This window comes from Sinocyclocheilus anshuiensis, unplaced genomic scaffold (genome assembly GCF_001515605.1).
Source record: "Sinocyclocheilus anshuiensis isolate Anshui unplaced genomic scaffold, SAMN03320099.WGS_v1.1 scaffold513, whole genome shotgun sequence".
In the NCBI taxonomy this organism is placed as follows: Eukaryota; Metazoa; Chordata; class Actinopteri; order Cypriniformes; family Cyprinidae; genus Sinocyclocheilus; species Sinocyclocheilus anshuiensis.
Genome location: NW_015537972.1, coordinates 1,587,150 through 1,610,611, shown reverse-complemented (window position 1 = coordinate 1,610,611; position 23,462 = coordinate 1,587,150). Strand labels below are relative to the sequence as shown.

At 38.1% G+C, this 23,462-nt stretch overlaps 2 protein-coding genes across 3 annotated transcripts in view; one reads left to right on the top strand and one right to left on the bottom strand.

Moving 5' to 3' along the window:
• Positions 1-12,695, bottom strand: part of LOC107670626 (lipoma HMGIC fusion partner homolog) — a gene marked incomplete at its 3' end in the record, with an annotated part of 117,549 nt that extends 104,854 nt beyond the window's left edge. The window contains exons 1-2 of the mRNA XM_016463285.1: positions 12,374-12,695; positions 10,668-11,097 (exon numbers count right to left, since the gene is read on the bottom strand). Of these exons, the coding sequence (XP_016318771.1) occupies positions 10,668-11,052 (385 nt within the window). The remainder of the gene's footprint in view (positions 1-10,667; positions 11,098-12,373) is intronic.
• Positions 12,696-14,746: 2,051 nt separating this feature from the next.
• LOC107670561 (conserved oligomeric Golgi complex subunit 6-like) overlaps positions 14,747-23,462 on the top strand; it is a 52,806-nt gene continuing 44,090 nt past the window's right edge. For both annotated transcript variants that reach the window (XM_016463203.1, XM_016463208.1), the window contains exons 1-4: positions 14,747-14,970; positions 17,378-17,521; positions 18,474-18,545; positions 18,772-18,830. In XM_016463203.1, the coding sequence (XP_016318689.1) occupies positions 14,818-14,970; positions 17,378-17,521; positions 18,474-18,545; positions 18,772-18,830 (428 nt within the window). In that variant the 5' untranslated portion in view covers positions 14,747-14,817. The remainder of the gene's footprint in view (positions 14,971-17,377; positions 17,522-18,473; positions 18,546-18,771; positions 18,831-23,462) is intronic.

Genomic DNA, 23,462 nt, shown 5'->3' with positions numbered 1-23,462 from the left:
CTGAGAACCAGCGCGAGCCACCCCGAGAAACCAGTCGTCCAACCTCGAGGGCCCGGGACGAGGTGGAGGTTTCCACTCGAGCTCTACCCTCTCGGCGGCCCAGGAAAGCATAGCCGACATCTCTGGATCCGATTCAGGGCTTGCCACCGTCCCGGAGGGCGGCAGAGCAGCCGAATCTTCCTCTCCAGAAAGCTCTTCCTCCAATGCAGTGATCGACATCCGGTCGTTGGGAGGAGCAACGAAGGATACTGCTGGTACGCTCTTTGAAGAGGGCCCAGCGCGTTCCTTTGGCAGCTCAACTGGTTGCGAAGCGCTAGAGGAGCGATGGTCCCCCGAGGGTTGGTTCCCTGAGGGGTTTGCCACCACTGTAACCCTCAGACCGCCCGTGCTACTGCCCGAAGTAGTCCATGCCTGGCTGCCGCCAGGACGAACACTAGATCGCGGCAGAGGCAACGGAGCTCCGCCCCCCTGGAGGAAACGAAGCCTGGCCCGCAGCTCCGAGATGGTCATCTTCCCGCAATGGGAGAGCGCCAGGTAACGGCCGCATCCAGAAACGCACGGGTGAAACGGCATCTTTAAAAAGACGATCCGTCGTCTTTACAAAGACGCACCAATCTTGTACTCTTTTAGAGAAATTGGCTCTTTTAGGGAAATGCTCTTTTACGTGCTGAGACGCACAGGGGTAACGGCCGTTTGCAGCATGACAGGGGGTAGTGCAGCCTGAAGACACAGGAACGACCACAGCTGAAGCGCCGTCCGCCAACACAAAAAGCTCCCGAGAGCACGCTAGAATCGTCACACACGAAGCAGTTTGGTAGGCGCAGAATGAAGATAATCGCATGCCAATGTGCATTGGCTCGTTTAGTTTTCACTCGAAGTGGATTGGTCTCTCTAAGCGAGATCCCAATTCGTCGGTCACCGATGTGACTCGGAGTGACCGACTGAAAGGGAAACAGAATATATTCACAGGGAATCATTGGAGAAATAAATAACAGGAACGTAACAGAATAAACACAGGTGTACACAAGAACAGGTAGGTAATCAGTGGAGATCGCTTTACTAAAACAGGTAAGTAATTTGTTCTTACAGAAGATATGCAGGAGAGTCTAAGGGTATGTTTACACAAAAAAGTATATGCACTTTTGAAAAGTTTTGCATATACATGACAACATGCCAAAATGATCCCTGTATTTTTAATATATTTAATTAATGGAATGCATGAAAAATCCAAAATATCCATTGTCATTTTAGTATTATTTATACACTATTATAGCATTTATTAATATTTTGAATTAGCTTACTGTATATTTTTTATTTTGTTTTAAATGTCAATTTAGCTATATTATTAATATTATTATTATTATTATTATTTCAATTTTAGTAATTTTAGTACCTCATTTTATTCAGTCAGTAGCCAAGGCAACATTTCTATTTTTGTTTCATTTTTAAGTTTTTCACTTAATAATTACATTTAATATTATTTCATCTTTATTTCAATTAACAAAAACAATTTGCAATAGCTTTTTTTTTAAATAATAATGACACGAAAAAAAAGCGTCCCTAACACAATAACATAACAATAACACAATCAATCAGTTTCACACCATGCCTAACAACACCCATTATTTATGATAAAATCACACTAATGCACAGTCTCTCTGCTTATTGCTTAAATACAGTAAGGCCCAGAGCTGTTCTGCCCAAGGTAATTTCACAATAAATATGTCAGTTACAGGTAAAACGGTTCTATATATCAGCTGAAAGAGCTTTGAGTTATTTTAATGATCAACCTCTCAGACACTCTCATTTTCTCAAAACTTTAGAATTTACTTCCATAAAATAGAAAACTGAAAGCATGGTCCATAAATCAGCTATGAAACAAATTTTCCCCACTACTGCTCCTTTCATTTTAAGGTTGACTGTGCAATAACAATCCGCTTATGTCAGCGCGGTTCATTTTGCGGAGTGCTGAGTGTGATGTGGTAGAGCGGTGTGGTGCGCTTGGCCCCGTGCTGCTGAAAACAAGGACTTAACAACCTAAAGAGCTGAAATAACACTTCCTGTCTGTCCTTTGCCAGGCCAGACTTCCTGTTTGTCTGAAATAAATCTTTGCTTAAGCTGGACATTCCACCATGAGTCTGTTTCTCTCTCTCTATTCTTTCACAAGCTCTCTCTTCCTCTGTTTCTATTTTATTCTCTTATGCTCCCTCTCTTGAGCTGTTCGACTACGCCATGGGTGACAGAGCTGTGAGTGAGAGAGGTTAAAGAGAGCTGAAATAGAGGGCTGGAGATCAGGTCACAAAGAGATAACACCTCCTGAACGTGGGTAATTGAAAAGTTTAGGAGGACAGAAAGGGAAAGAAAGAGAGCTAGAAAATTACAGATGTGAAAGACAAACAGTACACGGTCAAGCACAGATGAAGAGGAGAAATCACACAAGATTATTATTAAATTATTAATTATTATTATTATATATGCTATATATATATACACACACACACACACACATATATACATATACACGTATACACATATACTGTATATACACACACACATATATTTATATACACAAATAACATTTTAAATGACTTCTGTTTCTCAATAAATAAAGCAATCATTTTTATTTAATCAAAACCGGCCTATAAGGAGACCTCAGAACTTTAGAAGCAAAGAAAGAAATAACCTTACCGGTTTTGCTCATAACAAAACAATTTGATTTTAATCCTTGATTTTAAACATAGGCCTACATGGCAAATAATGAATTTCTGCACTGCACTGGCTTCCTATTGAACACTGCATATATTTTAAAATCCTGCAACGCTCTAAATGGTTTAGCTCCTCAGTACTTGACTGAGCTCTTATCACATTATAGTTCTTCACGTCCACTTGGATCTCAAAATTCTCGCCAGTTGAAAATAACTACAACTTTCCACACCATGTTTGTCTGGCCAGAGAAGATCTGGCCCCCGGACTGTTCACTTCACAACAGAAAGCATTTTATTCAGATTTGACTCAGTATATTTTGACTGACAAACAAATCAACTATTCAGTACGAGTTACTCGGCCCCAATCCAACAGTACATGGTCAGCAATTCTTCACAGTGTGAATCATAAAAGCACCCAACAACGAATCACTTGAGTTTTCAGTATGACATCAAGAAAGTGCCTAAGAGGGATGTCAGACATACAGATAAATCTATAACCCAGAACTTTAAACATGAAAGGGAAATTTAGGATAATATATGTACTTTGATGAACAATTCGCTTACAATTAACAGTTATCCCAATGACTCATCTAACATCTTTTAAATTTACATTTACATTTAGTCATTTAGCAAACGCTTTTATCCAAAGCGACTTACAAATGAGGACAATGGAAGCAATTTAAAATCAACAAAAGAGCAATGATATGCAAGTGCTATAACAAGTCTCAGTTAGCTTAATGCAGTACACGTAGCAAGTTTTTTTTTTATTATATAATAAATAAAAAGAAAACGGATAGAATAGAAAAAAGAATAGAGCAAGCTAGTGTTAGAGGCCTTTTTTTGCTTTTGTTAATTGTATAATAAATCAAAAGAAAACAAACAGATAGAATACAAAAAGATTAGAAAAGCTAGTGTTAGTTGTTTTTTTTTTACAAAGCAGTAAATGAATAGAGTGCAAGTCTAAAAGGGACAAGTTCTTTTTAAGAATAGAATTAGAATAGAGAGAGCTAGCGTTAGATGGTCAAATAAAGATGGAAGAGATGTGTATTTAGCTGATTCTTGAAGATGGTTAAGGACTCAGCTGCTCAGATTGAGTTGGGCAGGTCATTCCAGGAGGAAACGGTTAATTTAAAAGTTTGTGAAAGTGATTTTGTGCCTCTTTGGGATGGCACAATAAAGCGACATTCACTTGCAGAACGCAAGCTTCTAGAGGGCACATAAGTCTGAAGTAATGAATTTAGGTAAAGGGGTGCAGAGCCGGTGGTGGTTTTGTAGGCAACCATTAATACCTTGAATTTTATGTGAGCAGCTATTGGTAGCCAGTGCATATTGATAAACAGAGCTATAACGTGCATTCTTTTTGGCTCATTAAAAATGTATCTTGCTGCCACGTTCTGGATTAATTGTAAAGGTTTGATAGATCTGGCTGGAAGACCTGCCAAGAGAGAATTGCAATAGTCCAGCCTGGACAGAACAAGGGCTTGAACAGGGAGTCGTGAAGCATGTTCTGAAAGAAAGGGCCTGATCTTCTTGATGTTGAATAAAGCAAATCTGCAGGACCGGGCAGTTTTAGCAATGTGGTCTGAGAAAGTCAGCTGATCATCAATCACAACTCCAAGGTTTCTGGCTGTTTTTGAAGGAGTTATGGTTGATGTGCCTAACTGGATGGTGAAATTGTGATGAAACGATGTGTTTGATGGAACCACAAGCAGTTCTGTCTTTTAGCCAAAAGGACACAATGCAGGAAGAACCTGTTCTCTGATCCTCTGAAATGTACTTCAAAAAACACCATGAAATTACTACTACATTTCCAAAAACATGGTATTACATTTTCTTAGGTGATATGCATGTTAAATTAAAATGAATTCAGATCTACTGCAGCGCCTGAATAATATGTCCATTAGTTTGACAGAGGAAGGTTTTCCATTAGGTTTTATTGGTTCAATTCCAGCTGGCAAACACACACACAAACAAACACACATTAACACACACAAATAATGCAATTACCCATGCCTGTTTATCTTTATCCTGTGCAGCAGGACACATGCTGGTACATTTGTAATCCAGGAAAAAACAAGGTTATTTTAAATAAAGAACAAGAATGAATTATAAATGTATGTCAAAAATAGATAAATCATAATAATAAATAATAAATCAATAATTTTAAAATAATTCTAAATAATTTTAAAAAATTAAAAGAGCCTTTACTTATCAAATTTCCAATTGTAAAAATGTTTGTAGACAGTTGATCACGTAAGCAGCCAATGAACATCTGACTGAATCTTAAGCCCTCTAAGCGATTTCATAGATTTGAGTAATAATTAGATCAAATCAAACATCATATTCACTGTTAAACTGATAAATCAGTTAAAAAACTGGTTTGTAACAGTATTATTTTATTATTTATATAGTGTTATATTATTTATTGTAAGTATTATTTATATATAATTTTATTTCAGCTTTATTTCAATTACCAAAAATGATTTTTAATAGTATTTAGTTTAAGTTTTAGTTAACAATAACAGCACTGGTTTAGAACAAGGGAATGAATAAATAATATTGTTAATAGTAATAACTAGAGATTTTTTTTTAGTAAAATATAATTTTTGAGTAAACTATAATTCATGTGCATTAAAGAACCTCGAGTCAGTTCTGACCAACAAGACCATGTCAAGGAACCTTTGATTTATAAAAGATGAGATTAAATTGCATAATTCTGGAAGGGCTTTCCAGTACTTCACATCACAAAAGGAAACATCATTCATCTCTGAAAGAACAAAGACAGACTTTTGAACAAGAGGGCAAGAGGAGGGATCTAATCAAAGATGCTTTTGGTGACACATAAAGGGCTTATCAAACTCATTATCAGTAAAATGGGCATCAGATGAATCAATGTGAACCACAGGGAGGTGCTGCCTTTGCCAAAGTCCCTCTGCTCAGAGCCCTCACTGTCAGACAGCACTCATTAACACACCACAATACAAATGAAAGGGACTCAATTGGTGAGGACAACCGCGGTCCAGTGATTTAACATCAGGGTACTGTTTCGTCCCCCCCCCCCTCTCCCTGGGTCACTCATCTTTCTCTTAACCCCTGTCTGGTGCTTTTCACATCGCTCATTCACTCTTGTTCTGTCCTACATACTTCAATTTAATGCCACGCTTCAACTCATGCAGCTAGTTCAATGTCAAGAGTTCAGCCGCTGCTCTCCAATGCTCTGTTAACTTCCTGGAACTCATAAAAAAAAACTATTTGATAAACCAGACAATATGACCACACTGTCCTACCTACACCTACATTAGAGTAGTATAGTAAAACCATGTTTTATGGACATTATATAATATGTACTGAGTGATATAAATTAACAATGTGCTATAGGGTTAGGATTGGGGTTTGTTTAGGATTAGTTGCTAGTAATAATAATAAAATAATGCTATTAGTAGTACTGTAAGTTAATGTAACATGTAACAGGGACACTGTAAAATACAGTGTTACCCAGTTTTCTTTGAAGTACTTTTACTAAAAAAGTATCATAGTTATACCATGTTTAGGATATTGAAATTCCATGGTTTCATCATAGTAAATCTATGGTATTGTATCTTGAAGCATGTTATATTATTACTAATGCCATTGTAATATGATTTTGTGAAAATTTACCATGGTAACACTATGGTAATGCTATATTTTTGGACATCACTGTATACTTTAAAGTATTTGGCATTACCATGGTAGCACAAATTTAGAAGTAATAACACAAAAATGTGGTTAACAGGGATTAGACGGTAAACGTAAAACTGCAGTATATTCGAAATACATCATGATACTATACCGAAATTTATGTGAAATTCATGCAATGCCATCACTGTACCATATTTACTACCACCGTATTTTTCGTAAGAGTCTAAATACTATGGGAATACCATTATTTTTGTTCTACATTCATTATTGTATTCTTTAAACTCTGGTCTGTAAGATTTTTTAAATGTTTATGAAAGACATCTCTTATGTTCACCAAGGCTGCATTTATTTGATCAAAAAGTATATATATATACACACTTGAAATAGAAATCTTTGGTAACATTATAGATGTCTTCTTTACTTCAAATTAAAAAGTATATAGGAATAGAGACATTCAAAATGTCTACTCAGTCCTATACTCACATTCTCTAAAGACCAGCAAAAGCTCATACGTCACTTTCATAAGTGCAAATGATTAATTGTCAGTTTCTATTGATTGTAAGTGAAAAACTGCTGATAAGGGGCATGATGCTTGCTTGCATAAGCCATGAGGAACTACATTACTCTGTGTGATGAAGGCAGTGCAACATGGGCAACATGACAGGATGTGATGCGTTCAGCAGCCCTGCAGTCCTGTAACCTCCTTGTGTCTTGGTCTCTTAAGTTAAATCCTGCTGTCTGCTAGTTAGAATTGACAGCGACACCTCAGCTGTCATCCATGAACGAATGATGACGCACCTGGGTAGCCAACTGGAGATCAGGTGAAATCTGCCCTGACACTGTTAGCTTTGGGGAGAATCTAATGTCAGAATAGTTATAAGGGCATACCTGAAAGGATTTATATATGAGGACAGCACATGAACACACCACACAAAAAATGCAAGATTTTAATTTACTAAATAATTATAATTGAAAACAGTCATTGTTCTAACAATTGTCTATTTATATTAACTACATTTTTTTATAGCAAAGAGTTTTATGCAAATTGTTTGCATTTTCATGAATTTCAAATAGTGAGTGGGACTGAACCACAAAACCATTTTGTAGTCTGTCTTTTTGAATTCAGAATATAGAATATATTCAGCTCACCTGCTGTGCTTGCTAGCTCAAATAAAAAATATGTATTATCAAAACTTCTAATACATGTATATTTTAACAAAAGGTGCTTTGAGATGCATTGTTCCTGAAAGTTGCAAGTTGTTAGAACTTCAGAGTATAATAATAAAAAAAAGTTAATGTTTTGTTTAGGGCTGGTAAGCGATTAAAAATTTTAATCTAATTAATTACATGATGTGGCGATTAATTAATCTACTTAATCGCACATTCATTCTGGCTGAGAAATTACTCTCAAAAGATAATTTAAAATTAAAAGATAATTTAAACAGACATTACAAAAAGTCGCTTCAGGAAGAAATATTTTGTTTGATAAAATTTGTTACATATTCTATTTTGGACCATGAGGGTGAGTAAATGATGACACAATTGTCATTTTTGGGTGGGTGAACAATACCTTTAATAATTTATTTTATTAATTTTATTATTATTACTATGGAAATATTAAATTATTTCTTTAATGAAATTATACTCTAAATAAGAAACTAAAACTGCCAGTAGGTGGTGGTAAATGTCTTAATTATTAAGTCATCGAGTGATTTATTCATTCATTTGATTTGTCCAAATGGCTAATTCATTCAGGAATGAAGTAAATGGTTCTTTAGGAATGGTTCATTGTCTCTTCAAATCCAACGCGCCTATGGCCAATGGTTCAACGTGCCAAATGGTTCACTCAATTAGTTCAAAACGTGCAGTAAGAAATGAAATGTCGCTGTGTGTTGCTCGGAGACGAACAGTTCTGCTTTGTCTTTATATTTTCGTTGGCAAAATTGAGCAAAACAGACAACATTGTGTCTAAACTAACACAATATTAACTTCTTACTTACTGAACTGTTGTATAAGATCAGTATCGCATTTGCACTCGTGTGATATTGCACTTATTGCTCGTGTGATATTGCTTAACTATATGATGTAAATATGAGACAAAAACTCAAACAGGGGCATTTTTGCAGGTGATTGGCAGGCAAGGTTAAAAAATAAGAGGCATTCATTTACATTTAATTTATTTATTTGGCAGACACTTTTATCCAAAGTGACTTGCATGTCATTCACGGTATACTTTTTATTAGTCATGTACTCCCTGGGAATCAAACCCATGACCTTGGTGTGGCTTATGTTTTGATGAATTGTGCATGCTTATACAAGAATATGCATTATAAAGCTAAATTTAGACTTTAAAAAAGAGAGTGATTAGAAGTTGCTATGTTAGTTTGCACATACACTGAGCTAATGAGAATGAACATGAGATAGTGTCTGTTTGGCTGACACAACAGAGACAAAAGACAAAGATAAATGAAGATAAAGTATTTTAAACACCAGGAAACCAAGAGTCACACTAGAATTTTCCACACTTTGAGCCACTGCAGTACAAAGCAAACTTCATTCTAAGACGCTCCACGCAGTATTTGTTTCACCTTCTCTGTCGTGTGCCAATTTAAGCCCTCAAGACTATCAGAGCAGCAAATAAAAGGCACCTTGCAGGCGAGAACTAAACAAACTGAGTTTGGAATTAAAGGCCCCAGCTTCCAGTCTAAACTCAATCAGATTCCCTTCCCTCTCTCTCACTGAGGCAAAGGCACCCTAAATTAAACTGGATGGAATCAATGTTCACTGAACTAGAGACAAAGAAAAAGGGGCTTGAACTTGATGACCTCTTCATTATGATTTGAATATGAGTAACTTAAGAACATAAATTACGTTAAAATGTACTACGGTTGCAAAATTCTAGGAATTTTCAAGACTGGAAACTTTCCATGAGAATTAACGGGAATTAATGGGAATAAACTGGAAATTTGCTAAATTGCAGGAACTGGAAACTTAAATGTAGTTGAGAAGAAATCTTGCAGCATAATCTTGGTTAAAACAACCAGATTTAAGGCAATTTCAGTTTAATTTCTACCCTACACACTGCTCAATCACATGCATACAGCACACTGCTTAGTGCAGGGCTATTGAGGCCACACCCCCCACATGCACTGTGTTAGAACTTCTTTCCTCCATAACATGAACAGATCATTTCTTAAATCCTGCACACAAAATATCAAAATGTCCATCTTGTAAATTACATGAATAATACAAAAAAATATGTTTAAAACTTCATTGTGCTATGTGTAATATACTGTGCAACTAAAATAGGCTATACCATTGTAAAAACAAATACACTGACTGAACAAACATTTAGGTGAGATAATAATAAAACAGGAGTCTAAAAATGACCCTCCCCCACACACAATCCCCTCTAGTCACCTCAGAGGGAGATTTCCCCCCCCCCCACAAAACTCTAAAAAAATTTTTTAATTTGTATTAGTTTGCATGCATGTGAGCCTATGATCAAACAAAATGTTTATATTTATGTTTGTATATGATAGTTTTATAAATTTCCCCAAATTTCCAATTAATTCCCATAAATTCCCAAAATTTCCCGTAAATTCCCATAAATTCCCAGTTAGTTTCAAACTTGGAATATTTCCAAAATTCCCCAGACGAAGTTCCCATAGAAAGTTTCCGGAAAATTTCAAACCTTCAAAACCAAAAATTTCTAAACCCAAATAAAATAAAATCAAACCTTAAGTAGCATGTATGCATGCAACGTGCCTTACGTTTGCATGTAAAACAAAAGTCCAAAAGTCTGGAGTCAGTTTTTTATATTTATTTATTATTATTTATTATTATGTTTTCAACTGCTGAAAAATTCTGCTTTGCCATTACAGGATTTTTTTTTTGTATTCAGTGTAAGTATTCAAATAGATTTTTTATTTGTAATATTTCACAATATTACTGTTTTTACTGTATTTTTGATCAAATATATGCAGCCTTGGTAAAGATAAAAACATTATTACTTCTATCAAAAACATTAAAAAATCTTACAGACCCCAAACTTTTTAAATACTTAGAATGGCTATTATTGCTGACCGGTGTTATAGGATAAGCTTCACAAAATTTCTTAAGAACTCTAGAACATGAAATGGTCATATTTTAACCTAAAATCAGAATAAAAAAAATACATTCCAGTAAAAAAAAAAAAATTGGAGTGAAATGTGACCAGGACATGTCTTTGTGAGTTTCACCCTAAACCAAATATCCTCGTCAGGCTGACAAACTATTACTCACCTCCAAGAAACTGCATGCCCCCCGCTGCACGTCCGATGGTTCTGGAGATGAGTTCTGATATGCAGCAGCCCATGACCGCGGTGAGCGCCACCAGCAGCAGCAGGCCACATCCAACCCCCGTCACGACTGTACAGATCCGCCACTCCACGCTCGGGATACCCTGAAAGCTTGCATAGCGCCCGCACTGCTCCAGCATGATTGTAGCCTGCCTCTCTTCATCCCGAACGGGGTACGAGCACCGCCGGAAAGTACCGAAGGACACTGGCTTATCCATTTGTGAGCCCAGCAGCCAGTAGGGCATGAAGAACCCCACGCAGGAAGCTGCTGCGCTCAGCAGGGACACCAGAGCCCAGATCATCCCCGTACACGTGAGGCTGGATGCCATTCTGGAGAAATGTCTTTAAATATTGGCCACAATTCCAGAAGAAAGCTTGGAAAAGAGGAAATCAGACACACACAAAAAAATCAAAATCAAAATAATGATTCCTTTTGCCTTGTTGGAAAGAGGATGTCTAGCTCCATACAGTCTTCACCATTGTTCTGTGTGCAGTCACCTGAGAAGAAGCAATAAAACAGTCCCCTCAGTCTTCACAGTACAGATTCACAATTCCTGTTATATATGCAACAGCATTCATATACACCAGTCAAAAGTCTGGGGTCAGTAAAATTTGTATTTATTTATTTATTAAATTAATTAATTAATACTTTTATTCAGCAAGAATGCATTAAATTGATCAAAAGTTACAGTAACATTTTTAATTTGACAAAAAAATTATATTTCAAATAAATTATGCTCTTTTGAACTTTCTAGTAATCAAAGAATCCTGAAAGTCATAGTTTATTGTAATCGGCACAGCTGATTTATACAAACAGCCCCCAAACTTCTGAACAATAGTGCACTTTTTAAGTTTAGATTATGTGCCCAAATGTATCTGGCCACTTAATTTTATAATTTTACTGCACATTTTCTTTCTTATAGTGTTAGTGATCAGTTGTGCATTTCAATATGATATGAAAATATATTAATCAAAGTTTTATAACATTAACTAATGATGTCAAGCTTCTGAAGTTTAATTTAATGTTTGTTATATTGTTAATTAAAGTTGCCACCTAACTTTTTTCATATAAGGCTGAGTGTGGAGTCTAACATCTAATATTTACACAGAATATTACAGGTGGTTACTAGCAAAGAAAAAGAAAACAAAAAGAAAATAAAAAAAGAAAATGGCTAAAAAAGTTTCATGTGGTAACATCTACATTCAACGATTTTATTAAAGTATTTGATATGACTAAACGAATCTGAATACAGTAAGTCAAATAGAAACTCAATTTAAGGGTCGGAACTCCTTATGGTAACAATTGCACATTTTCACTTTTCACTGCATGAATCTCTTATTAATAAGACATAATATGCATGATATATCAGCTGTGCTCATACAGCATATGTGCATTTATATTTTAGGATGTTAAGAATTATTATATAATGTAATCATAGGTATTAATAATATGAATCTAAATTACTATGAAGTCTCAAACGTCTAATATTTACAGAAGATAAAGGGGGAAAAAATCCTACAAAGCTCAACAGACTGATCTTCTATTATTAGTGCCACTTCATGACAGTCCTATTATAAACAGCTGCCATGCAAAAGACGCCATCATGCAAACCATAAATATTCATAAAAACATCGTATGTGATAACTTACATAGATATATTCTGACTGGTGTGTTAATTTCAAATTCCGGTCCAGCTTCGTGGGACCGTGGAGAAGAAATAAACTTTGTCCGCTGAACGGAGCGCAACTCGCGGTACGCGCCCAGAAAACATGCATTACATTCCTTACATGGATTCTGCTGAGATCTGCTTGTGTCTTTCTGTTTATTTCACTGTCACTCCTGCAGGAAAGCGCTAAAATAATCCCAGTGTATTTCAGAAGACACAAGAAATATTGAGCTGTGTCCGTGTCCACGCACTGAGCGCTGTGTGGCAGCAGACAGACTACACGAGTCCGAAGCGCGCTCGCTTGCGCTTGGCTCACTCACTCGAGGCTCCTCCCACAGCCCCTGCTGCCTTTCAATCAGCGGGGCTAGTTGTCACACTTTTTACTCCAGTGTATATTTCACAGAGTAAAATTATTTTAAAATCAGTTTCTGTACAGACACGTAAAGTTTTTACTACAAAAAAAAAAAAGAAAAAAAAAAAGATCATATATGCCTAGGGGAAAAAGATGCAGTTCATTTACCATACATGCACGCTTTTCAGTGACTACCTGGGTTAAAAAAGAAATAACAATAAAAATAAGAATAAAAACTAAAGACAGAAAGAAAAAAAGAAAAGAAAATAAATAGTCCACTTAAAGCAAGGGTTCATGGACCCCCAGGGGCCACAAGGGAGTAATAGGGGGTAAATAGAAAAGTTTAATGAAGAAAACGTAAAAAAGTTAAATCAAATAAGTAATAAATTAAGTTAATAATATTGAACTAACTTTAATAAGATTAAACTAACTAAATATACTAAACCAACCAACTAATTTTAAATAATAAATAATACAACTAAAATAGTGAGTAAAAAAAATATTAAAAAAACATGATAATGTAATGTAATAAAAATAAACAATAAATATCATGTAATTAAACGTAAGAAACTACATTATTTTTCAAATGATATTTTACACATATTTACATATATACATTTTTCAGATAGAAATTAAAATAAATTCTCTAAATTAGGACTTGACTAATGAGTGCAAAATAAGCCATTGACTAAAAAGCAGCTTAGGGAGAGTTGTGATAGGGCTGAAAGGATGGAGGAGCATGTGTAAAGCTCAAGAGATGCTGGTGCAAAGTGGTGCATGCTGGAGGAGTGACCACAGCTGTGAATAATTCACAAAGGCTTCACATCCAGACACACCACAGAGAGCGTAACCCTGTTACTCACCTCCTTTCTCCATTTAATCCCTCTGAAGAGAAATGGGCTGAAATTCAATTGTTTTTGCCCTCTTGGGTGCAATATCTGTAGTTGTTGTGATTATTCATTGTCAAGGTAACTCCCCTTTTCCCTCTGGCAAGGTGAAGGTCAAGGCACTGGTTTAAAGTGATTTGTTGCATTTTAACAGCATTTATAGGTGCCATTGGTTGGGGAATTAAATTGACAGCAAGTTGTGTCACCTCAAAAGACCACTGTTTTGATTGTGTTTGTGAACTTAAGAGTTCAGGTGGTTAAATCCCCCCGAAAAAAAAAACTGGTCTGCCAGATCTTTTTTTTTTTTTTTTTGACGTTTGAGACCTTCTGTTGACTTTTACTGCTTACATCTATTTTTTTGTTTGACGTTTGAGACCTTCTGTTGACTTTTACTGCTTACAACTACTTTTTTGTTTGACGTTTGAGACCTTCTGTTGACTTTTACTGCTTACAACTACTTTTTTGTTTGACGTTTGAGACCTTCTGTTGACTTTTACTGCTTACAACTACTTTTTTGTTTGACGTTTGAGACCTTCTGTTGACTTTTACTGCTTACATCTACTTTTTTTTTTTTTTATATTGAGCAAATGTTTCTCCTAACTCTAAGCCTCGAATCTTTCTGCATTTCTACTTTTTCATTAAGATATTATTTTTCCTCATAAGAATCATTAGCTTCTCCCCACAATGTAGGCAATTTCAGGTTTTATCTTTATGGGGACAATATTAGCCTATCTTTATGCACATTATTTGGTCCCTGCATGTATGCAAAAGCTGACCCACATACTTAAGCATTTATACGGTATCTAACTAAATGAGGATTTATTAATTATAATAATTAATAATAATATTTGTAATAATAATAATATTTATATTAATATATAATATAATTATCATATTATTATATTATATATAAATAGCCTATATTTATAGTCTACGTTTATTTTATAAGATATGTTTTATTCAAATACATCAAAATGCTTAAAACATTATTGGTCTATGTAGAACATTAGAACATGAAACATTTCACTTCAATGACACCCTCAAAGGGTGACACCGTAATTTCTGGAGATTTTAGTTTTTTGCGCAAACGTCAACAGCTCGAGGCGCGGAACTAATGTGTCGACCTCTTGTTGTTGCAGTGGGACGTTTTTCTGGTTACTCAAAACAGCTTCCTGGAGGTTGACGTGGATGTTGATGATGGCAGAGACTAAAGAAGAGCTGTCAATTGATGCTTCAAACCTTCACACCTCTAACAGCAGCGGGAATGCGTCCTCACAGCCCAACAACCCTCTATCCAGAAAACTCAACAAGATCCTGGGGACCAGGCTGGATAATGACAAGGTTTGTGACAGTCTGTTCGCATTTGCTAACTTCTTAGATCGCAGTGCACCTGTCACTACAAATTGTTTGCACGTAATTAATAATAATAAAACAATAAATTAAAATAAACATAATTTCCGAGTCTCTAATTTAAACATTAAATTGCACATACACTTAATTTTTCATTAAAATGTTTTGCCATGATGTGTCTCTGATTCAAACATGGATGATAAAACTGTCCTCAATTAGAGAAAGGATAAGTGCCAAAATGTACCATGATATTATATATTATTAAAAACAATGGTACACGGTAAATAATATTTCAGTAGCGTGGTGTTCTGCATGTCAAACCCTTACAGAAAAGTACATTTGTACACCGTTATGTTATAACATGGTAAATCTTCAGGGTTTGGACAAAGTAATATGAACACTAATTATTGTAAGAGTGAATATAGTTTGTGTAGGTTATAGTGAAAAAAACAAATGTTTCAATTTTTTTTTTTATTAACTTCTAACATAAAACCATGTCTGCATTTGTCATCGGAGAAATGACAAACAACAAGCGCTACTGTACATTGCTCAAAACTTGCATTTGAATTGTCAGTGGCAAATCCTTTAAATATGAAAACTTACAGTCTGTGAGTCAGAACAGCCGGCATTGTAGTCTACTCTCCCAGGATCAGGAAACAGTCCTCCATAAATTGTGCTGCACACATCTGAATATTTGGGTTGAACTGTTCTGGAACAATGTTGTAAATACAACTTAACCACTGATTTCTAGTCGTGTCCTCTTTTGGAAGACCAAACAAAGTAGTTTCGCTTTCACAACAAAACACACAGTGTCACACACGGGCTAGAGTGAGGAACAGCCAGCGAGCTGAGTGAGCGGCGGCCTTGAGAATGGTGTGGCCGGCGGCCTTGAGAATGGCGTGGCCGGCGGGCTTGCGGCAACCACATGTGACGACCCCAGGCTGGACTCTGCTTCGTCCACGGTGAAAGCCGATCCGGCGATCCACAGCGCGAAGTTGATGTATTTCCTCAGCGACCAGCACGGATCAGCTCCAGGCATGACGAAGCGGATATCGTCCTCTTTTGGAAGGCCAAACAAAGTAGTTTCGCTTTCACAACGAATCACAAAGCGCCTTCACGACATGGCAGCAGCAACAATACTACAGCGAGAAAAAAAGTTACGCCTTTCTTTGCGTGAACATTTGGGCGGCGTTATGCAAATCTTCCCACATCGTGAAGTAGGGTTGTGCGATATTGAAGAAAAATGTGATATGCGATAACTCATTAAATACTATAACTATCTTGTGTCATATATATAGATATGGTTATTTGTATGTATGTATGTACCAAGAGTTCCTGTAAAACCACAACAAATTCCATGTGTTTGCGCACACGTAAGTGGTGAATAAAGCTCATTCTGATTCTGATAAGAAAGCACCCCTACAACAAATTCTGAAAGTGAACGATATGTACTTCTTTATGCACCAAGAGCTTGTAACACTTCAAAGAGAAAGGAAAAATTGAAATCGCATCATATGACCCTTTTAAGAATGCAATTAAGACTATGTACACAAACCTTGGCAAGACTTCATCATTAGTGAAGCACATAGACTGTAGCATAGTGGGCGAAAAGTAAACAACGTGGATGAACATACTTAAATTCTTGTACTAGGTATTTATATGGTACTCCAAGGTACTAAAATAAAGAATACTATGGTACTACCATGTTTCATGTCTGAAAAATATTTTTAGTTTGTTTTGTTTTGTTTTTTTTAATACGTGGAGAAGCATGGTATTATGATGTTTTTTTTAGACATGGTACAATGGTAATGTCATGTGGGTTTTTTTCAAACATAAATCATGGTGCCATATAATGTAGCCTATGGCAAGGGTCAGTAGGGTTTATTTTTTCTTATGTTTCTTGAGCATCAGATCAGCATATTAGAATGATTTCTGAAGGGTCATATGACACTGTGGACTGGAGTAATGACCGCTGAAAATTCAGCTTTGCCATCACAAGAATAAATTAAAATTTAAACTATAATAAAATAGAAAACAGTTATTTAAAATTGAAATAATGTTTCATGGCATTATTGTTTTTACTGTATCTTTGATGGGATAAATGCAGCTTAAGAGACTTCTTTCAAAACCATTAAAAGAATCTTATCAGCTTTTGAGCATTAGTCTATAACGAACAACCACAGAATTGCCATACCATCGCTGTACTGTACCATTGTACTACTATAGTACATTTATTGGCGAAGGTGTTTGCAGTAATATTATTTTGATTAGAACATGCATTATAAATTTTGTAAATGCAGTTATGTCATCTGATGTTCATAGGCAACATGCAGTTGATGAACAAGCAGCAGTTAAGATCTTGTTGCTTCACTTATTTCCTTTTTTTGTTTCTTTCTAGGAGATGCTGGAAGCGTTGAAATCTCTTTCTGTGTTTTTCACTGAGAACAGTCTGAGAACCAGGAGGAACCTCCGAGGAGACATAGAGAGACGCAGCCTTTCCATAAATGAAGAGTTTGTACGGATATTTAAAGAAGTGAAGGAGGTAAATTCACAGTGACAATTCTATACAGCAGCTCAAAAATGTATAATTAAAAAGCAGTATATATATATATGTATAATCAAAATCATCCTGTAATATTACATAACATGCCTGTGAGACTTTTTTAAATGATCAAAAACTACTGTAATATTTTGAATTCATTTACTTTTATAGTTTTTATTTTAATTTTAGTTGAAGTCTTAATTAAATTTGTTGTGTGTTTTGTAAGTTTTTTTTTTTAATATTTCTATTTAGCTTTCATTTATATTTATTTCAGTTTTAGTAATTTTAGTACTTGTCTACATCTTACAAGGTACATTATATTCAAATTACAACGTGTATTTATGCATTTCACTTCTGTACTCTAGCAAACACTGAAAACTATTTGGTTTGGGTTGGCAAGAGTTTTTTTTTTTTATTAATAGCTTATTTCACTAAGGACACATTCAATTGATCAAAAGTGACAGTAAAGACTTTTACATTGTTACAATAAATGGATATATTTCAAATAAATGGTGTTCTTTTGATCACCCTATTCATCAAAGACTCCAGAAAAAAATGTATCAAGAAATAAATAACATTTTACAATATATTAAAATAGAAAATAGACAAGTTGAAGTACTAAAATTACTAAAACTGAAATAAATATAAATGAAAGCTAAAGAGAAATATTTAAAAATCTTATGAAATTACAAAAACACAACAAAATTAAGACTTTAACTAAAATTCAGATAAAAACTATAAAAATAAACCAATTCAAAATATTAACAAAAGCTATAATAGTATATCAACGATAATAAAATAACGCTGATATGTGGCTTTGTAGAATAGCATCTAAATAAATGTGAAGATGATGCTGTTGAGGTGGTTTACACAATAAACTTTGCATACAACCTCTGTAGCACTAGTGAACTTCTACTGCAATATAGGACTTGAGTGTGTCTTTCTGCTTCAGGAACTAGAGAGCGTTCATGAAGATGTTCAGGCCATGAGCTCCTGCTGTGAAGAAATGACCAACAGGTTGAAGGTAATTATGCATGTTTGCATTTATTTAGCAGATAGCTAAATAGCATATTTCCCTTTTGGAAAATCATCATTTCTTTACTGCAATTATTAGCAGCCTACCAAAGATTATTGACTTAAACGCTTGAAAAGCATTTAAAGGGATTGAAAAAGATATTTAAATTTATACAGTTGAAGGGCCAACATGCTCTTTTCACATAACTCAACTTCCATGTTTTGTGTGTCAACAGGCAGCCAAAGAACAAACCCAGGATTTGATTGTGAAAACCAACAAACTTCAGGGAGAGAAGTGAGTCTGCTGTAATGCTCTAGGGTTTTTGAGTGATATGAGGTTTTCAGAGCTGATCTGCTGATCTGGAGAGTGGGTTTGCTTATGGCATGAATTTAAGCAACATCAAAAGTCTCATTGCTGTTGCACTAAATATCATATGGAATACCACTTGGCCAATCAAATTCGATGAACTAACTGTTACATATATACAAAGCTAAATGTACAGCAAATGAAATGTACACAACATTGTTATGTTAATTTTAAATAAATTCTAAAATTAAAAGAGCAATGCATTTTTAAACACATTTTTAATAAATTTAAATTGTGCAATATCTGTTGTTAACTTTTAATGAGCAAAGCTGGAAATGCCTACAATATTGTGTTGAGCAAAGTATGTAAACACCATACAGTATGTAAAAAAAGGGACAGAACATTTATACATTTATAATGTTACAACATATTTCTATATCAAATCAATGGAGTTTATCACACTGAGAATCTACAATGGCACAAAACCTGTATCCCTGGTAGGCGGATATTTATATTCTAAAACTTTAACCTGATTTTGCTTCTCCGTTTGCGATTAGACTCTGTGCAGTTTTATACGTGTATGTGTAAGTATGTATGATATATGGACCATGTTATTTTAGTGCATTAAAGGGGGTGCTCTGCCCTCTAGGGCTTTGGCCCTAATAATAATCCTTAGGAAAACTATAGGGTCCTGCGCCCTCTAGGCTTTGGGCCCTTATAGTACCAAATCAGCTTATTAGAATGATTTCTGAAGGACCATTACTCCAGTCTTCAGTGTCACATGATTATTTTAGAAATCATTATCAATGTTGAAAAGGGTTGTGTTGCTTAAATTTTTTTGTGGAAGCATTTTTTTCAGGATATTTTGATGAATAGCATTTAAATAATAATTTCTATTTTTTTAGAGAATTATTTCCAACTTAAACATTTAAGCTGTAGTGTATAAAAAATGTATGTATCACTGAACTATATATATATTCAAAATTGACATGTAGTTGTTTAATCTGCCAATATTTTTTTTGTTTACTGCAATATATTGTGGGATTGCATTCTTATGAGAGATACAGTGTTGCAGCCTTAGAAACTGGCTTACAGAGAGGTGTTAGAAGGCAACATAACTTTTGGAACAAATGACAGGCATGCATCTATGATGTCTCGGTAGGTTTTCAACTAGGTTTTCTGATTAGGTTTTGGAACAGAGGTGCAGACTTCAATGAGGTAGGAAACATTGTGGTGACTCAGAACAACATCTTTTGATTAAGAGATGAACTGAAAGATGGAAGTTCAGAGATTTGAGTTATTAAACAAGTCTGAGATTGGAAGAGGAATTAGTTCTGTTGTTTGAGAACCAAGAGTCCACTGTATCTATGACCTTGTGGAATGGCCCCTGATTTTGGCACCAGAACAGATGCTGACAGCTGTGATGGACAGTTGGCATTTCTACCCTCTATTGCCATGAACCGTGTACTCATCCAGCAGAAAAGTTTGACTAAATCCACAGAGTGACACACAAAGGCAGACAGGTGGGAGAGGAGAGAAAGAGAAAGAGACATTGATGAAACTATAATGGTGTCATTTTTTTGGAATGTATTGTAATGGAGCGCTGTCAGGAAATATTTGTCCAGACCAATAAAAATGCTTAGCATTAGTTTTGTGCAATTCCCTGAGGTTTCAAATTCATTCATGTCATGGGGACATGCCATGAAAAACCAAAATTCCCTTCCTCTTTTTCCTGAAATAAGAGTTTGGTCTAATGAATGCAAAAGCTTTCTCTTCAAAAAATTGCTTGTTTATGATGCCACAACCATCATGTATTAATTATTGCTGAAATTTGCATAGTAACACCTATTTCACATTCAGCTTGGTCCTCTCAGATCAAGGGGTGTCCAGTTCTGCTCTTGGAGGGCCAATGTCCTGTATTTGCTTCAGAGCCGAGTGGATGATAGTGCTTGATCTCCACAAAGCCCTTTACTCATCTGACTGGAAGAAGCTGTACCTGGTTGGCGTTACGGTGCAAACAGCGGTGTCCCTGTCATCAGCGATTCCCCTGGGCACTTCAACTGAAAGTGCAGTTTCTCTAAAAGAGAAAATCACGGTCGGTTCGCGTCTTTTTAAAGATGCTGTTCCGTCCGTGTTCTCTTGGTTGCGGTCGTTACCTGTCCTCTGTTGATGGACACGATTGTTGTCTTCAGTGTCTGGGCATCCAACACGCTGAAACTGCGTTCGTGGATGACTCATGCGTTCATAGTGAGCGTATGAGCATGGCTTCACTGCGATCTCGCCTCTCTCTCCTCACAGGGAATGGAGATGCACCCTCTGTCTCTACCCGTCCTGGTTTCCCTGTCACGAGCAGGGCACCGCCAGCTAGAGCTCTGGGAGATCTGAGGGTCACAGTGAGAGCTTCTCCGCCGGGCACGTCCCCGCAGACCTTTCACTCCTCCCGCAGCGAATGTCCCGTGTGGCTTCCGAGTGATTTTGCTGGCCAGGCTCGTGACGGTCCCAGCATTTCATTTGGTGCGCCACCGGAGGCTCGGATGTCGATCGCGGCATTGGGGGATGGGCTATCATCCTCTGAGGATGAAGATTCGGCGGGGCTGCCCCCCTCAGCCCAATTGGACCCAGAGCTGACGGCCATGCTTGCCCGGGCAGCCGTGAGCATCGGGCTGGAGGTGAACACACTGCCCAGTCCCGAGCCCTTGCGGCTGGATGATTGGTCTCTCTGGGCAGGGCGTGGCTCACAACTTCTCCTGCTCCTGCCTTTTTTCCTGGAGTTGCATGAGGAGCTGACGAAGTCGTGGATGGCCCCTTTTTCAGCCAGAAGCCGCTCGTCTGCCTCCTCCGTCCTCACTACCCTCGACGGCGGGGTGGCGAGGGGGTACGTTGACATTCCCCAGGTGGAGAGACCGGTTGCGGTGCTCCTGTGCCCGCAAAACGCCGCCACTTGGAGGAATCGTCCTCGTCTCCCGTCCAAAGCCTGTAAGCTGACGGCGGCTCTCACCGCCAAAGCTTACAGTGCTGCGGGCCGAGCTGCCTCTGCCCTGCATGCCATGGCTATCCTGCAGGTCCACCAAGCCAAGGCACTAAAACAAATGCACAAGGGTAGTACCGACCCGGGGTTGATGCAGGAGCTGCGCTCGGCGACTGACTTCGCCCTCCGGGCGACGAAAGTCATGGCGCGGTCCCTCGGGAATGCGATGCCCACATTAGTGGCCCAAGAGCGCCATCTCTGGCTCAAACTTGCTGAGATGAGAGATGTTGACAATATTAGTGACACTGTCGAGGACTTTGCCCAGCAGTTCTCGGCAGTACAGAAACAGACTGAGGCGATCCAGCACATCCTGCCCCGATGTGATCCTCCGTCTGCCACCGTTCCGTCATGGGCCCCGCTTCAGTCTGCCCATCGCCGAGGACGCCCCCCTTTGTCCTCCAGAGCTCCTCCGCCCCGTGCTGAGACAGGGTCAAGGCCGGCGCATTGAGCCTCTCGCAGGCCCCTAAGTCTTCTAGAAAGACAACGACGCGGCCCTGACACGGACAACCCGGAGATGTGGGAAGCTGCTCTTTCTCAGGAGATGGGTGAGGACAGCGCCACTCCTTCCCCCGGGGGAGGGCTGGGCAGAGATCCTGTGTTTTCTGTTTTTTCTGTTCCGCCGCTGGTCCAACGGCATGTGGGCTGACAGTGAGCAACGCGCTGCCTCCTCACTCTCGCCCACGACGCCCCCTATCGCCAGCGCCCGAGAGATCGCAGCTCGGGGACGCATTGCCTCTCCACGCATCTCTGGCCAGTCCCTCTAGGGACACGGGGAGTCCTGCTGTGATAAGCCAGGATGCGATGCCTTCTGTGCCATCAAGCATGACTTCCCTCTGCTGCACCACCGCGGGTGCGTCGATTGACCCTTTGGTGCCACTCATACGGAGCTTGGAGACGTGGCTTGCGCTGCCCAACCCGTCCCGCTGGCTCATTCGGACAGTTCGACTTGGCTACGTGATTCAGTTCGCCAGGCGACCTCCCAGGTTCAGTGGCTTTCTCGAGACTTCGTGGCAGCCTGATATGCCGTTGAGTATGATGGCGTGGCTCACCAGCGAGCGTGCCCAGTCAGTGCTGAACTGCCTGAGTAACTTCAGAGGCAGGAACTTGGTATCTCTGAAACGCTTCCAGAGTCATGTCACAGCTCACCCGTCATATTCTCCACTGGAGTCAGACGCGGCTCAAGTCGCTGCGCGCCATCCACATTCCGGGGGAGCTCAATCGTGCAGCTTCCCTCCTGGGATCTCTCTACTCTCCTGGCTGGCCTTCAGAGGGATCCCTTTGAGCCGCTGGACTCAGTTGAGCTTGGTATCTCTGAAATGCTTCACGTCGCATGTCACAGCTCGCCCGTCATATTCTCCACTGGAGTCAGACGCGGCTCAAGTCGCTGCGCGCCATCCACATTCCGGGGGAGCTCAATCGTGCAGCTGACGCGCTCTCACAACAGCTCACGTTCCCCGGGGAATGGCGACTCCATCCCAAGACAGTCTGGCTGACCTGGAGTCGATTCGGGGAAGCCCAGGTAGACCTGTTTGCTTCCCGTGAGTCCTCCCACTGCCAGCTGTATTACTCCCTGACCAAGGCCCCCCTCGGCG